Source organism: Charadrius vociferus, unplaced genomic scaffold, assembly GCF_000708025.1.
Source record: "Charadrius vociferus isolate BGI_N301 unplaced genomic scaffold, ASM70802v2 scaffold877, whole genome shotgun sequence".
NCBI classification, from domain to species: domain Eukaryota; kingdom Metazoa; phylum Chordata; class Aves; order Charadriiformes; family Charadriidae; genus Charadrius; species Charadrius vociferus.
The window spans coordinates 78,714-93,503 of record NW_009649116.1 but is presented as its reverse complement, the minus strand read 5'-3'; the positions used below and the strand labels follow the sequence as shown (position 1 = coordinate 93,503).

General features: G+C 50.5%; 1 protein-coding gene across 1 annotated transcript; it reads right to left on the bottom strand.

Moving 5' to 3' along the window:
* Positions 1 to 773: 773 nt before the first annotated feature.
* LOC104289403 (connective tissue growth factor-like) lies at positions 774 to 14,575 on the bottom strand. Its single transcript, XM_009888337.1, has 6 exons — positions 14,513 to 14,575; positions 11,388 to 11,480; positions 6,136 to 6,349; positions 1,937 to 2,188; positions 1,297 to 1,505; positions 774 to 1,085 (listed from the first exon to the last, which is right to left on the bottom strand). The coding sequence occupies exons 1-6, from the start codon at positions 14,573 to 14,575 to the stop codon at positions 774 to 776; spliced, it is 1,143 nt and encodes a 380-aa protein (XP_009886639.1).
* Between the last annotated feature and the right edge of the window lie 215 nt (positions 14,576 to 14,790).

The following is a 14,790-nucleotide window of genomic DNA, read 5'->3' as shown; positions in this document are numbered from 1 at the left end:
GGCACACGAGGCTGAAAGGAATTTAATGGGGAAAAAAGACAGCTCAGCCTCGAGCTGCCCGGAGAACGGGTCACCTCGGAGATGATCCGGCCTCTCCAGGAGCAAAGTGATGTGGAACAAAGCTGCTGACGGGAAAGCATGTGGGAGGGTGAAAGGTGGGCACAAGGATGGGGAAGAGCTTTTGCCAACTTGTTGGATCCAATTAGCCAAAAAAAAAATTGAAAAGCTCAGCGGGAGCCCAGCACGGGGCCAGGACCACTTTCCTCACCGAGAAGCTTTGCACCAACACGCAGCAGAGCCCCGCTCTGCCGGGAAGCAGGCTGCAGAGCTCGGCTTTAGCTCAGGCCTCCTGGGCTTCCCCTGCCTCATGCTCTGGGTTTGCCGCATGGTTTTGGCAGGCCAGTGGCCGCGGGGAATCGCAGCCGCTGTGCTCTCAGCTGGAGACAGGCTGGAGCCACGCGGCTTTGATCCATTCTCCCGTCTGGTCAGCGGGAACATGGATCAAGTTTGCAGCTCCAGCCTGTTTCTGGGTCCTTCACTGACGGTTGCACCACCACGGGTGGAGGTCAGGAGCCCGGGGCAGATGGGGCTGTTCCCCCCCTGCACCCCGGCTTGTTAGCAAGGCCACTGGGACCACTGGTGGTGAACGGTGCTGTTCTGAAGAGCACAGCCCCTCACAGAGGGGGAAGAGGCTGCATCGTCCTGGGACGCAGCCACGAAAGCGCTGCAGAGCCCTCCTGACACCTTGGCCTGCGGATCTGGGACGGAGAGGGCTACTGCCTCTCTGTCTTGACGTGATCTCCAATCATCCTCCGGTGATACGTGGCCAGGAAGATGTCGTTGTCTCGGGGGCAGTCGTAGTGGCAGGAGCACATCTTGATGAACATCATCTTCCGCTGGAAGAAGTCCCCCTCGGGGCAGCGGAACTCCACCTCCACAGTGCTGGTGATGTACGGGGTGCAGCAGCGGCCGTCCGTGCAGCTACCGCAGAACTTGGGCCGGTAGGAATGGGTGCTGGTGCAGCCCGAAAACTCAAAGTGGAGGCTCTGACGTGGCTTTGGGGTCCGCACACACTTCTTCCCCTTCTAGGGAGAGAGCAGAGGGGTTAATAAGGACATGACAATGAGACAAAAGGTCCACCGAGCCCTGTGCTTGATCCCCATCACCGTGCGGTAGGACACAGAAAACGTGGAAGCACAGAGCAAACCCTGCGAGACAGGCTCATGCCTGACAAGTACCTCACGAGGTTGTCCCTGGCGTTCCCGGTGTTGTGTCCCCTCTCCCCAAGCCCAGTACCTTGGTCTTCTCCATGGGGAAGTCACAGGGCCGGACCATGCAGAGCCGGGTCTCCTTCTCCAGGCGGCACTGGGGGTTGTCGTTGGTTACTCGGGCAGAGATGCCCATGCCGCAGCTCTTGGAGCAAGCGCTCCACTCGGTGGTCTGCACCAAGCAGTTCTCCTGCAGGTTATTCAGCTCCGGCTTGCGTGCTGGATCCTCCCTGAAAACTGAGCCAGGCGGAAGAGACACAAGGCGAGGTTCAAGGTTTGGGACAAAGTGTGGCAGCTCCATGGCTGCTCCCAACTTGGTCTAACTCTTCGGGAATGGTAGCAAAGGTCTGATCCATCCCGTGAGCTACTCAGCCTCTCAGCAGGAGGAGGACGCAGGCAAACACGGGGCTGTTCCCTACCACAGCCCAGCTCCAGCCAGTTCTGCTGCGATACCAGAGGGCGTGCGAGCCTCCCCGCAGCATCACTAAGGTCTCACCCTAACGGATCTGGAGTTCAACGCTTGGTACCCACTCGGCGGTGCCCAAAGTGAGCAGTCACCACCAGTTCCAAACCAGACGTGACTTAGGGTCCCAGTCCAAAGGCAGCTTGGATCCACCCCTATCCCCCAGCAAACAGCTCCGGCCCTGTCACATCTGCCCACCACTCACCCGCCATGGCTGTTTCGAAGCGGTTTTCCTCACTGCCCTCCTCGCAGATCCACTCTTCGCAGCATTTATTGCGAAACTTCACCCGCCGGGGGTTGGGGCACTCGGGGGACGGCAGCCGCAGGTCGTCGGAGCAGAGGGGGATGCAGCCGATGGCCCCGTCCATGCAGATGCACTGCAGCTTGCAGGTGGGCTGGAAGCTCTCCCCATTGTGGTAGATCTTGCCCAGCAGGTCACAAGTCGCGCCCTCGTGAGCTGTGGGAAGGGGGAAGAGGAGAAGCTGAGCACACGGTGCAGCGCTGGTAGAACGGTCTCTGCCTCAGGGGGTGACAGAGCTCCTGGTGAGGGACAAGTGCCCACGCGCAGACTCTGCCCTGCCCCGCCATCCCGGCGCTGGATGCAGCAGAAGTTGGCACATCTCATATTTGGCCCCCTGGACCCGAGGCTATTGCCGACATGGCTATTTGGAAGTTGGCTCCAGCTGTGCCAGACCTGCCAAAGTTCTCTAGAAAAATCTCTTCTCCGCTCGGATGAGCTACTGCGTGGGACTGTGTCCTCACAGCTCGTAAAGAGCCTCTTCTGCAGTCTGAGGTCTGCGGGTCCGGCTCAGAGCACGCCCCGGTCAGCGCTGCTGTGCAAGATGCATCCCTGCCACCACCACACGTGCACCAGCCGCTTTGCTCCTCGTTACTCCCAGCAGACCAAAAGGCGACACTCTCCTAAGAGCAGTTGGTTGCCCACATGTCTAAAGGTACCTTCAAAAGGAAAATAACACTTTGTGTTTATGACCTTTTTGGCTCCTCTGTGATGCATGAATCTCTTCTTCCTTCCAGCCACAACTTTTTCTATTTCTCTCTCTTCCAATCTCCAGATCTCTCATCTCCAGCCCTCCTACGAGTCTTTCACTCCTTCCCTAAAACTTAAATGAGCAGAAAAGGAAACACAACAATATCTGACACGTAGGAGCAATATCCAGCCTGCGGGTGTGAGCACTGCTCACAAGTTCTTAAGTCTGTATTAGCCAAAATTTTTCCAGTGTAAATTTTCCAGCACAAAACTCTTACTTGCTTGAGAGTTTTGCAGGCGCAGACCAACATCAGGAATGTTTTCAATGAGGAACAACTGAAGCATTTCAATTTGATATCAAAGATCTCCTTTATGCTCTTACAATAGCTCAACCAAAATACTTGCTGGACAGCATCCCCAGGGGGAAGCATTTTGCTCGGGTAATTATTTTAGATACTGTGAACATCAAGATGAAACATTTTGATATAATGGCAGTGGAAAGTTTTGACGCAGCCAAATGAGTATTCTAAATAACTCATGGAAAGTTTTGAGATTTTTTTTCTATTTTTTGTTTCTTTCAGCCCAAAATGAAATGTTGAAATCTCAGAGTTGTTCACAGGACAGAAATCCTGCTTTTGGACAGTTCTCATCAGCTGCTGCTTTCTGCAGTCCTGACCCTTAAAAAACAAAACACATCCATGCAAACCTCTACTGGGAAGTTACCAAAAGGAGGATTCTTGGCTGCTTGTGGAGGCTTACCAGGAAACCTGATCTATTTTCCCCTTAGTCCTGCTCGCTGGTGGAACGTTGTCTCAGACAGAAAGTGTTTGGACCAAACAAGGAGCGAGAGTCTCTTTCCATCCCACCTATTCCTTGAGGGGACACAAATCCTTCCGGGCTGCTAATGCCTTGTTTCTAACCAGAGCTGGATCTCAACTTGCAACTATTCTCAATGCCATTGGTATAAAAATACTCCTGTGCTCCTACTGAGAAGTTTCAAAATCCTCACTTTTTCCATCGGAGCGGAAGCCATCCACTTTCCCTCTGCACAACCATTCATACTTATTTTTAAATCCTCTTTCACTGTTTTTTAGCCCCAGCGCTCTCCCTTCCCGAGGAACCGATCGTGCTGTTCCCTCAGCAGCACTCCTCCCCACCCAAGGAATGGCAGCCCGCTCAGGCGTTTTATTATGTTTTCAAAACTCAATCGTTTTGTCATGCCCTTCGTTACCCTACAATGACCTCCCTTTCCCGTTGACTTGATCCAATTAAAGCCCCAAAACGGATTGCGCCAGCGGAGTGAGAGGACTCTTTATTTACCAGCTCCGCTTGGCACCGCTGCCACCTCCCGCCTCCAAACGGCGAGCCCAGCCAAGGAGGCTTTTGCCCTTTTCTGCGGGGAATATGGCAGAGCTCAAGCGAGCCGCTCCAGTCGCCGCAGCTCTGCCAGCTCCCCGCACCCACCCAAGCCACCCCACCACCCCTCGGCTCTCCCGCTCTAGACTTACTACGGGATCGTCGCTACCTTTCCGATACTCCAAGGGCTCTGCGGGAAGGGATGAATTCCTCCGCAATACGTGAAGCACTACGTACTGTGGTAACACTAAATAAATACACAGCAATTTTCACTCTGATGGTTCCCTTCCTGTCTCTTCTGATACGGCCTTCAGGCTGGTACCCAACCCAGAAGCTTTTCCCGTGACACCCGAACACCTCTCTGCTTCTTTCTGCTCCCATCACATCTGGCTTATTTGGATTCCTGTAAGTCCTCTCTTCTCCACGTGCAAACACTGATCTTTCCCTTCATTCAGTTCATCGCTCCACCTTCAGCTTCCTTCACTGCCTCCAAAATCCCCCATCTTCCAAGAGATCAGTGTGGACATCACAAAAATATCACCCAAGGACATAACGTCCCAAACCTTCAGTGCAATTTAGGGAGATATCTTGGTCTATCCTGGTTCATCTGGGATTTTTGCCACGAAAATCTTAATTTCTCATTTAAAGGCAGGAAGGACAGTTGTGGTCTTCGAGTCTGATTTTCTACGCAGCAGGGATCTGGGACTCTCACTCCAAAATCTTTGGATCAAACCCATACATCACGGTGAACGCGAAGCACTTTCTTTATAAAGATGTTCAGTCTTCACGTGAAGTCTTTGAGATGGAGACGCATCCACACACCTGAGTGAGTTGTTCCAGTGATTTAGCTACCTTTACTCTACAAACATACACCTCATTTCCAGTCTTAATTAGGCAGTTTACAGCTTACACCCGTTATTACGCCTACGTTTCCCTTATTAAGCTTCAATCATCAGCTCTTAGGTGTATTAATGCCTACGGGAAGTACTAGGAAGCTCATGCGGCTTCTAAAGATCACAATAACTGGGGGAGGAAAATAAAACAACTTATAAAAACTTCTCAAAAGAAAGGAGAAAACACCTTCTACAAGTTAAATCTATTATTTAAAGTTAAAAAAAAAAAAATTCTATGTGATGCTGGCACTGCAAAGCAGTGGAGTTCTACCCCAAACAGCCCTGCCTTGGGGCGGTGCGAGTGGTACGGCTGCCGGAGCTTTTCCAGAGATGCCCCGTGCAGTGGCTGAATGCTTCCCAAAGCGTTCACATCAGCTTTCCAGCCCTCGTGTCTTCCTGACTGTTTTGAAAAGCTTGAAATGAAAAAAATGCTCCGCTCCTGGCAGAGACAGGGGCAGAGGAGTCTTGTTTTTAAACAAAGAAGAGGAGGCTGAGGAAATATTGATTTTTTTTCCTCTACACCAAAATCATTTTTGCATGCTTTAAAAATAGCTACTAAACAACAACAAAAAAAAATCAAACCTATTTTTCTTTTCTGGCTGAAAAGAAGCACCAGGAGAGAAAACAGGTCTGCATTTGTATTTACCTGGCTCAGTAATTCTCATGTTCTACCTACACGCTGTTTTGCAAACCAGTCGTTCAGCTCTTTCCACCCACGTGCTAAAGCCAGAAATACGGCGTGCCTCCTGCATGTGAGCAGTCGAGTGCAGAATGCCAATCTCCAATGCAGGGCACTGAGATTTTTGAGTGAGATTTTCCAAGCAACTGTACTTCCCAGTAAAAGTCCAGATTGCTGGTATTCACCCACAGGCACTACAGGGTTAGAGGATGTCTCCTAACAACGTCAGGGGAACAAAGGAGAGTCCCAAACCCCCTCTCGTGCCTTTGGAAACATCCGTCACTGCAGGAGGACGTAGGTTGGGTGTTTATCGGTATCAGCGAATCTGTTGGCTCGCAGGGCTGGCACAGACCTCGCACCGTGACGCTGGATCTCTCCAAGCGCTCCAGGAAATTCTGCCGATGCCGTGGGTTTTCTGGGAGGTCTGCAGGCAGAGGGCTGAAGGGGCCGCAAGAAAACCGCACAGTAACAGAACATACAGCTCTCACCTAAGCAGATCCCGCTGCCTCTGTGGATTTTGGAGAAGTCGCAGTAGAGTCCCTTGTGATGATCACAGGGTTTCTGCAGGGAACAGAGCTCGCCAAGCTGCCTGGCACACACCTTGCAGCAACCACAGGCATCCAACACGTGGCTGGTGCCGGCAGGGCACTGCAGAGGCTGGGAGGGACACTGGCATGGATACGTGCAGGCCTGCGGTTCTACCTGGAGGGCAGACAAGCCATGGAGAGAATGAGTCTCCCGCAAACCAGCCAGGCAGAGGAATGAAAAACACGATTCTGCTTCAAGCACAGACACCCCCTCAAGAGGAGGGAAGACCAACTTCGCCCTCCACCGGAGAGCCCTGCCGCAGAGGGTGTGCGTGCGGCTCCCCAGGACTCGCAAGACTCAGCTTTTTCTCATCCCTAACTCATCTGGAGCTCAAGGGGAAAAAAAACGCCATGGGAAAGCAGGGCCAAAACAAACAGGACAAGCAGTAGCTTGGAGATCCATGCACAGCTCGCCCTCCCCACTTCCCTGGAAGCAATAAAATAGTAATTATTAACAGTAAGCAATTCCCAGCTCTTACATAGCACTGCTCAGGAGAAAACATCAAAGCACTCTGCAGCAGCATCATTAGTCCCAGTTTGAAGACGGAAAAAGCGAGGCGCATAGCGAAAGGACTTGCCCGAAGTCAGCCAGGGCTGAAAACTGACCCGAAGGCTCCCGAGTCCCATTTTGTCCCCTGGATTTCACACTTTGGTCGTTATTCCCAGAGACGTGCCCTCTACTCTCCCCTTTCCAGCGAATGCAGCGTAACCAACCTTCCTCAGGACCTTGTGAGTCTGCAGCTCGCCCCGCTTGGCAGCATTTCATTAGTGCTGGCCACCTCTTCAAACCCACCCTTGGCTTTTACGCCACTTCAGATGTAAGCAGAGATCAGGCTATGTCTGAAGGAGGGTTACACCGTCTCTGGAAAACCCAGGATGCTTCGAACACTCCAATAGCTCAGTCTGTGGCATCTTTGTCCCGAATCAGCTTGGAGCGGATACACCAGCCTCAGCTCTGGATGTGCCCAGATGTCAAACCACAACTGTGAAAGGTGCAGAGCATATGGTCTGGAAAGACCCTCTGATATCTCCTCAGAAACATCAGCGTGCTAATTCTAGCCTGGTTTTCTGCTCAGCCTCTGCCCGCTAAAATTCTCCAGGTAGTTCAGAGGGACGCAAGAGCGCTATTCCAATTTGCAGTGCTCAGGTGCTGCGCGCTGCTGGACACGGGTCAGCTCCCACCCCGGGGGCAGCTGCTGCCGCAGGGCCGATACAACCCTTGCACGTAGACGATACCAGAAAACGCTTTGGGATCCTGCATCGCTGTGAGCCGGGGCGAAGAGGAAAGCACCCCCCAGGGCAGACCCCTCGTGGCTCTGCTGCCAGACCCGGCCACTGCCACCCAGGGAGCTGGAAAGAGCCCGGGGGCAGGCGGGAGGGGGGAAACACCTGGAAAAGAGGCCAAAAAAATATCTTGCTACAGCTCTGTTTGCACTTGTTATATGCCATCCAGCCCTCGCTTGTGAAACAGCTTCCTTGGATATTGTGTTTGTCACCAATAACAGTAGTAAAACTTTTCCAGCTGTTTTGACTGTTGCTCAAAACAGCTGCTCTGACTTCAGCTCACATGGGGTCAGGAGATGCCAACTGCTTTGTATTTCTGTAACCATCAGCACAGGATGGTGTAGGAGAGGGATCGGTCTAAATCTTAACTCACAAGTCCTCCCAGAGTCTCACCCTGCTCAGCGGGAATCGGCGTAATTCTCCTCGAAAACTCCAGCGCAAAGTATTTTGGAAACAAGCCTCTCCCGCCTGTAGCCCAGCTGTTCTCAGACGGCAGTCTCAGAGCCACTCGCTGGGAGCTGGCATGTCACAGGGATCTCTTCCCGACGGCTGAAGTGCATTAAAAGACGCTAAAAATACAGAAACGCTTTCCTACTGTTTTTCATGTATGCAACCGCTGCAGCTGCCAAAAGGACGTGTTATTCAACCATGGATGAGTGGGTGGGGGGTACATGAGATCATAAAAGAGGCGAAGCATTCCTAACAGAGGACCTATATTAAGATGCAATCCATGCACTTAAAAAAAATAATGACAACAAGCATTTTCCGATGCAGTGTCAGCCACAGGCCATATAAAGAAACACTCTCAAAATAGCTCTCCTACTGAAAACCAAACCAAAACAACCTCTTTCAGTGTAACAGAGAATGCAACGGAATAAATCCCAACCGAGTTTTCTTTCTCACCTTCATTAATCATTGTTGGTGCTGTTTATTTCCTTTAATAACTCACCCAAAGAAACCAGACCACCTGGTTTTACCTTCTGCTTACAATCAGCTTCACTTCCTCATCATATTACGGCTGGTTTTCAGCACAAGAACATCTGGATTCAGCTCTCCGAGGTATCGGAGACCCGCTGGGCGACTCTGCACCCCTACCTCTGCTGGGCCTCATTTCCCCCCCCTGTGAGCACAACCCCGGCTTAAAAGGCCCAATTCATCCGTATTTTCAGGGCTCTTTTCAATACTTCAAGCTTTTCCAATCAGTCAGCTCAGACATGCCTTTCCATCACCCAGTCCACCTGGCTCCAGGGTGTGTTGGGGCTCCTGTTTGCTTGTTTTATTACTGAGCAAAGTCACCTCGTGCTATTTATACCTCCCGCTCCTCTCACGAGCCCAAGAGAGGAGAGAACGAGCTGAAATCTTTTTTGGCTCATGCACACTCAACAGTGAGCACTGAATAACTGGCTGGCGAGGGGAACTTACTGAGTTGGGAACAGCTGGTAGAAAGTCAACGTTGAACCAACTTCCTAGAGTTCTCCATTACTTAATTTGCTTCCGCAGCAATTTCAAACAGGCTAAATAATAGATTATATTGGATTTGCATGGGGCACCCCCACCCTGCATTATTTTCCAGGACTGCTTCTAGGAGTCGTTTCAATAGAGTGTGGAAACAGCCCGAACTGTCCCAAAGAGCCACAAGGACTCACCTTCAGGGCTTTGGTACAGACCCATACGTACCACAAAGAGCAGCATTTCCACATAACATGCCACCGACCCGGGTGCAGAGGGATTCACATAAACAACATGTAATTTTCTTCCCCTCTGCAGAAGGGTCTGTCGCCAGAATTACACTTTTACCTGCACTGAGCAGGATCCTAACCTCAAGTTCTCTATAGCCTTGACCTTGCTTCTGTTGAGGTGGCAGCGCCTTTTTGTGAACTTCGAGAGCAGCAGAACAGAACCACTATTAGAGATCAAAGCTATAGATGTAAGAAAGTGCTAAAGCCTGGAATATCAGCTCTCCCTGCTCCTGGCTGGCAGCTCTCGTATCAGTCACAAACACCGTGTGTGAATCTGCCATTCCCAGGACGCCTGAGGGACGTCCCAGCCACAACGGGAGTACAAAGAGGCTGACTAGAGGGTTCCCTTGTCTGTGCTCCACACGTGTTCTCCACCACCGACTCCCAGGTCCCATCTGCTCAGCTGACAAGCCAGAACAAGCTTCCTCCCAACTGCCAGCACCGAACCCACTTACCTGGGGGGAAAGAAAAAGTCAGAATGTTCTTCCTGCTTCATATTCACATAAAACCTCTTCCCCCTACGCCCGCAGGAAGGCACGAGTTGGGGGACATGAACTCACGCCACTGCAGCAGTTCTGTGGCATCATCAGGACATCTCATTCCTGATCAGCCAACGTCCACGTGAGCCCAGGGAACCAGCTAAGAGGGCCAAACCAAAGCAGATTTTTTAAAATGCATTTGGGCTCATGACTGCATTCAAAGGGCTGGGAGAGGCGCGTTTTGAAGCTGAGCTAGCTGTTTGCAAACTGCTTTGGGAGCAAGGTAGAAGTAATATAATCAACACCTAACTGGTTCTCTTTCACACTCCAAGACTGGAAGTAGATAAAGCAATTAAAACACAATTATTCACGCACTCCAAACACTGAGTGATCATGGATAATACCTGCTCTCCCTCCATCACAGGCTCTCAAGGCACCTTCCCCGGGTTGCTGCACCACGTCGTACAACAGCCTATTACGAGAGACGAGAAGCACTATCCCCATCGCACAGACAGAGCGCGGAGGCACGCAGACTCGCCCAGGCTGAGCCTGGCAGAGCTAAACATAACTCCCGGCAATCCTGGTGCTCCTCTCACCTCGGAACGACACAGCAGGCAGATTCAGGAGCAGCAGCTCTCGTTTGCTTGCTCAACCCACTAAACATCACTCTCAGAGCTCAAAGAAAGTCAGAAGTCCCGTTTCCAAAGCACTCGGCAGGTTTAGAGAAAATGACATCATCTCAGAGCAGTAATAAAGTGTCACAGCGGTGGGATTTGCTGCTATCGTTTATATGACCAATATCAGCTACCGAAGCCGGGGCAGCGCAAGAGTCAAGATGACCACCCCAAATAGCAGAAATTACCCTTCGATGCCAGTGGCGTTAGGTGCACAGGACACCTTTCCTGGCAGGAAAGGGGCTGGCACACGCTGGGTGCTGCCAGGAGCAATCCAACAGAAGTTTATTGCATCTATCAGCACAGTAAGCCATGCAAGGCACAGTGCCTCTGTGAACCTGATTTCTTCACTGATCCAAAAGGCACTTACTGTAATTTAGATACATTAATGACTGCAGCAATGTTCCTTCTATTACTGGCACTGTAATAGCACACAAAAGTCCTGAGCAGAATCAACCACTCTGTCTAACACTTGTATTAACACAAAACCAGGCACAAATCCTGCTCTGGAGAGGCTGCAGTCTGACTTCCCTCTCAGGATGACTGTTTTTGGGAACACACGGGTGGATTCAGTGGCAGCCGGGGAAGGATGGTGACAGTAAGGAACGGGGATACAAGACTTTTACTTGTTGCAGTGACATAAACTCAGTGACTTCACCTCTCTCTGTTCTCTTCTTCCCCCTTGTAAACCAGGGCTGGCTTCTAGCTCACAAGAGAGGAATGAAACAAAATCCATTCGCATTTGCCAAGAGCTTTGAGATCCGTAGGTGACAGGCGTTACGCGCGGGGCAGCTCCGAGCACGATTTAGTTACGCAGCGCGTTTGCATCGCTCTGCTAACAGCCAGCCTCCTCTCAGAAACCTTCGGAGGCAGGTGGCAGCTGGGAAGAATTATTCAGCCGAAAGCATTCGCATGCATCAAAGCAAGAAGCTGCAATGCCCAGCCAGCAATCGGAGCTGCTGCAGTGCAATACATACCCAGCCAGGTGCAAAGAGCAGGAGGAACAGGGTCCAGGTCACTGTCCCCAAGTTGCCAGACATCCCGAGTAAAGGGAAGGGAGGGGGTTCAGGCTGCCGACTGACTCACTCCTTCTCCTTCGCTCTTCAGAGAAAGTTGCACACCAGCTCCTCTTTAAATAGCCTCCTGGAGGGGGCGTGCCCCGCACTTGAGTGACAATCTGGAAAGCAAGCTGAAATGGGTGCAACAAAATAAATGTCCAAATTCCAGGGAACATGAACAGATTCCTGTGGCCCTGGCGGTTGCGGGGCTGCCGGCACAGCCGGCAGCTTGGTTACTTTCCACATGGGTAAATCAAATCCCAGTAAAAGCAGGATTATTATTTTTTAATTTTTCCCCTTTTTAACTCCAAAAGTATGAAGTCTGCGACAGCTGTCTTGACTCAACCCCCCTTTCCCTCCCTACGTCCATTCCTTTTTGGCCGCGAGAGCCGAGGATTTAAATAAGCAGAGCTTTGTGGTGCTCAATGTTTTTCCTTTGAACAGGAGGGAGAGATGGAAAGTTCAGCGCTGTTAGGCGCAATTAGGTACCGTAACTGACCGTGCATCACCAGCGCTCGGTGCTGCCAGCTCCGAGAAATGAAAGTTTCATGACTATAAAGACTGCTGTCGGAGCTCCTGCAACGAGGAGCTGCTTGTTTTACAAGGCAATGAAAAGCTAGGGGGTGAAGGTTATTGATAAAGGACAGCAGTTTCCTGTAGTGCTTTATTTGTGCCCTGGGATGGATGCAGCGTATCACACATTTTATCTCGGGGCATGATCTTTTTTGTTTGCTGCTGAAATACAGAACCAGGCTTCTGCACAGCCCGCACAAAAAGACCTTTAGAATATGAAAGAGTTGTTTTGTGTATTAAAAGAGTTGTTTTGTTTATTCCCAAACAGCAAGCGGAATGCTGCCATGGAAAGATGAGGAGAAGGAGTGCAGCAGAGGGCACTCTTAGTCCTTGCTGGCCTGGGGTGTGACAGAGCAGGTTAGGTACCGGACAGGAATCCTCTGTGCCGCACTTGAAGTGGCCTTAAAAAGATGGAGCTGTGCCTTTGAGTCAGGGACCTTTCCAGGGGAGAAGTGGTGGAAGATCTGTGTATGTACTTTGGGCCAAGATAAAGCAAAGGGCAGGAGCATACGCAGAATGCCCTGTGCCATACCGTCCCTACCACATCCCAGCGGAGTGTGCTGGGAAGTAGGACAGAAGATGAAGAAAAATATAGGGAGTGTGTAGTGGGTGATTTAAATTCATCCTCCTTCCTTCCTGCCTCCAAGTGTAGGGCATGTTAGCTGGGAATCAAACCCTGCATTTTACTCCCATCCTTTCAGGTCCCTCTGCAACACCAGATCAGCCTCCACACTCCCTATGCAGCTGTTTGTCCACTGCTGAAAACAGACAACTCCAACTCTTAATTAATTAGCAGTTGGAAAGCCCCTTGGGATTTGGGGCTGGAGAGCATTAGCAGAGTGCAAACCACCTCAGATGCACCTCCTTCTTCTCCTCTTCAATAAGAGGAGAGATTTCACAATCGTTTCCGTAACAGCTACTTCTACTAATGTCACAACGAAGGATTATGTCTCCACACAAAAGATTTAATGTCCTGGAGGTGGCATAAACATCCAGCGCCCCAGAGCAGCTCGGAGCTAAAGACAGTCTAGCTGGATATACATTCCTTCCCCTTTCGGAAGGCTTGGCACCTTAAACTATGTTGTCGCCTAAAATTAGCTGCTCACATTTCGCAGGGCGTTCTCACACTGCTCATAAATAAGACAGGGATAAAGTGCTACACACCTCCGTTCTCATTTTCTCACAGAGCAAGAATATAAACCACAGCTGAATTCCAAGCCATATGGGGCAGTTGGAGGTGTTATATTTGCGCCTTTTTGAAAGGACAGTGCGTAATATATGGCTCAATTCATACATTGCTCCTTCTCTAAGAAGCAGCAGTTGCACCTTGAGCCATGATCTTCCAAACTCTGCTTTCAGAATTTCTTCTAGCCTGCTGCATGACCTCAGATGAACTGTTCAACCAAAATCACAATACTCACTCACCTGTCAGGAGTTTTGTGGGGAATATTCAGCACTAAACCCGCATTATGATGGCTGATTAAGTTTTCGACCTACAACAAAAATAAAGCATAATTCGATTATAAAACATCCTTACCAAGCTGCTCATCATCATCCACCTGAATGCTTTCATCTTCCCAGAACAGTGGCATAAGGAAAAGGTACAGAGCTGCAATCCTGCTCATCCTTCAAGCCACCTTCTCTCTGCCACAGCCAGCCAGCTGTCACCCTGTCTCACCACGAGATGACCGTCTGGATCCACTCTACATCCTTTCCTGGATAACAGAACCAGTATCCTGCACCACTGTCTTCACTGCAAAGCGCCAGGAGCGGTGCCGAACCCTCCGAATGAGGGTTGCTGGGGACAGAGGGGCCCACTTTGCCTCTCAGAGCCCAGAGGAAGTCTGCCACAAAGGCGCCTTTTTGCCATAAGCTGAAAAAAAAAAAAGCAGAGGAGCTGCAGAACGAGAAGGACAAGTGTCAGCTGGAGATCCCTGGATTTGGGGAGCTCCCTACACCCATGGTCCAAGATTTTCTTAGGGCACTGCGACAAGCAAAACTACCTCTAGCGCTAGCAGCTGAACTGTTCACCCCACTGGACATGCCACTTGCCAACAAGCAAGAGAAGAACACGAAGGTTGAGTGACTCAGAATGATCAAAGGGAGGAAACACCCAAGTTAACGCCGATTTGCGTCTCTCGTTTTTGCCTGAGCTGCCTCAAGTGAAGGGATAAAGATGTCAACCCCGCTTAAAATCTCCCCCAAGCAAAGAATAGTGGGTGTTTAATTCACCTTGTTACGTTCTTCTGGGTTCACTCACTATCCCCAACCAGTGGCTTTCCTGAATGTATAGTAATTATAAAAAGAAGGCATTTAGCTAATTGCTAAAAGTCATGTAAGGCTAAAGAATAAAATTAAGACAAGCACATACAGTTTTTTGGCTCAGTGTGATCTCTCCCAGTGGCACTCTGCCTGCAGAAGCCAAAATAAAAAGGCGGTACAAGCAGCATGGTAAGGGCAATCGTGCTCACCCCGTCCTCAATGACTTCAAAGCTGTCCCCTGTCTCAAAGCTGCTCAGTCGTCCACAGGACATGCTGGTGGCTCTCAGGACTGCTCCTGACGGGAGGTTTCCATTCTCACAGCTGGCCAGTCTTAGCAAAAGTCGCTGTTGACAGGCAATCACTCTAATTTGGCACTCTTAACTTTATGACCCTCGCTGAAATTATATTAAACATAAATTTGGCCCAGCAGAGATGGTGAGGTTCATCCAGCTAGATGGTCTGAAACACGGGAATTTCATTTCATTGT

Coding starts and splice junctions, on each gene's coding strand:
- LOC104289403 (XM_009888337.1), bottom strand. CDS start 14,575: ATGTCCTGTGGACGACTGAGCAGCTTTGAGACAGGGGACAGCTTTGAA. Junction 2,189..6,135: donor AGGCAGCGGGATCTGCTTAG/GTGAGAGCTGTA, acceptor CCCTTCCCACAG/CTCACGAGGGCGCGACTTGT. Junction 1,506..1,936: donor CTTCGAAACAGCCATGGCGG/GTGAGTGGTGGG, acceptor CGCCTGGCTCAG/TTTTCAGGGAGGATCCAGCA.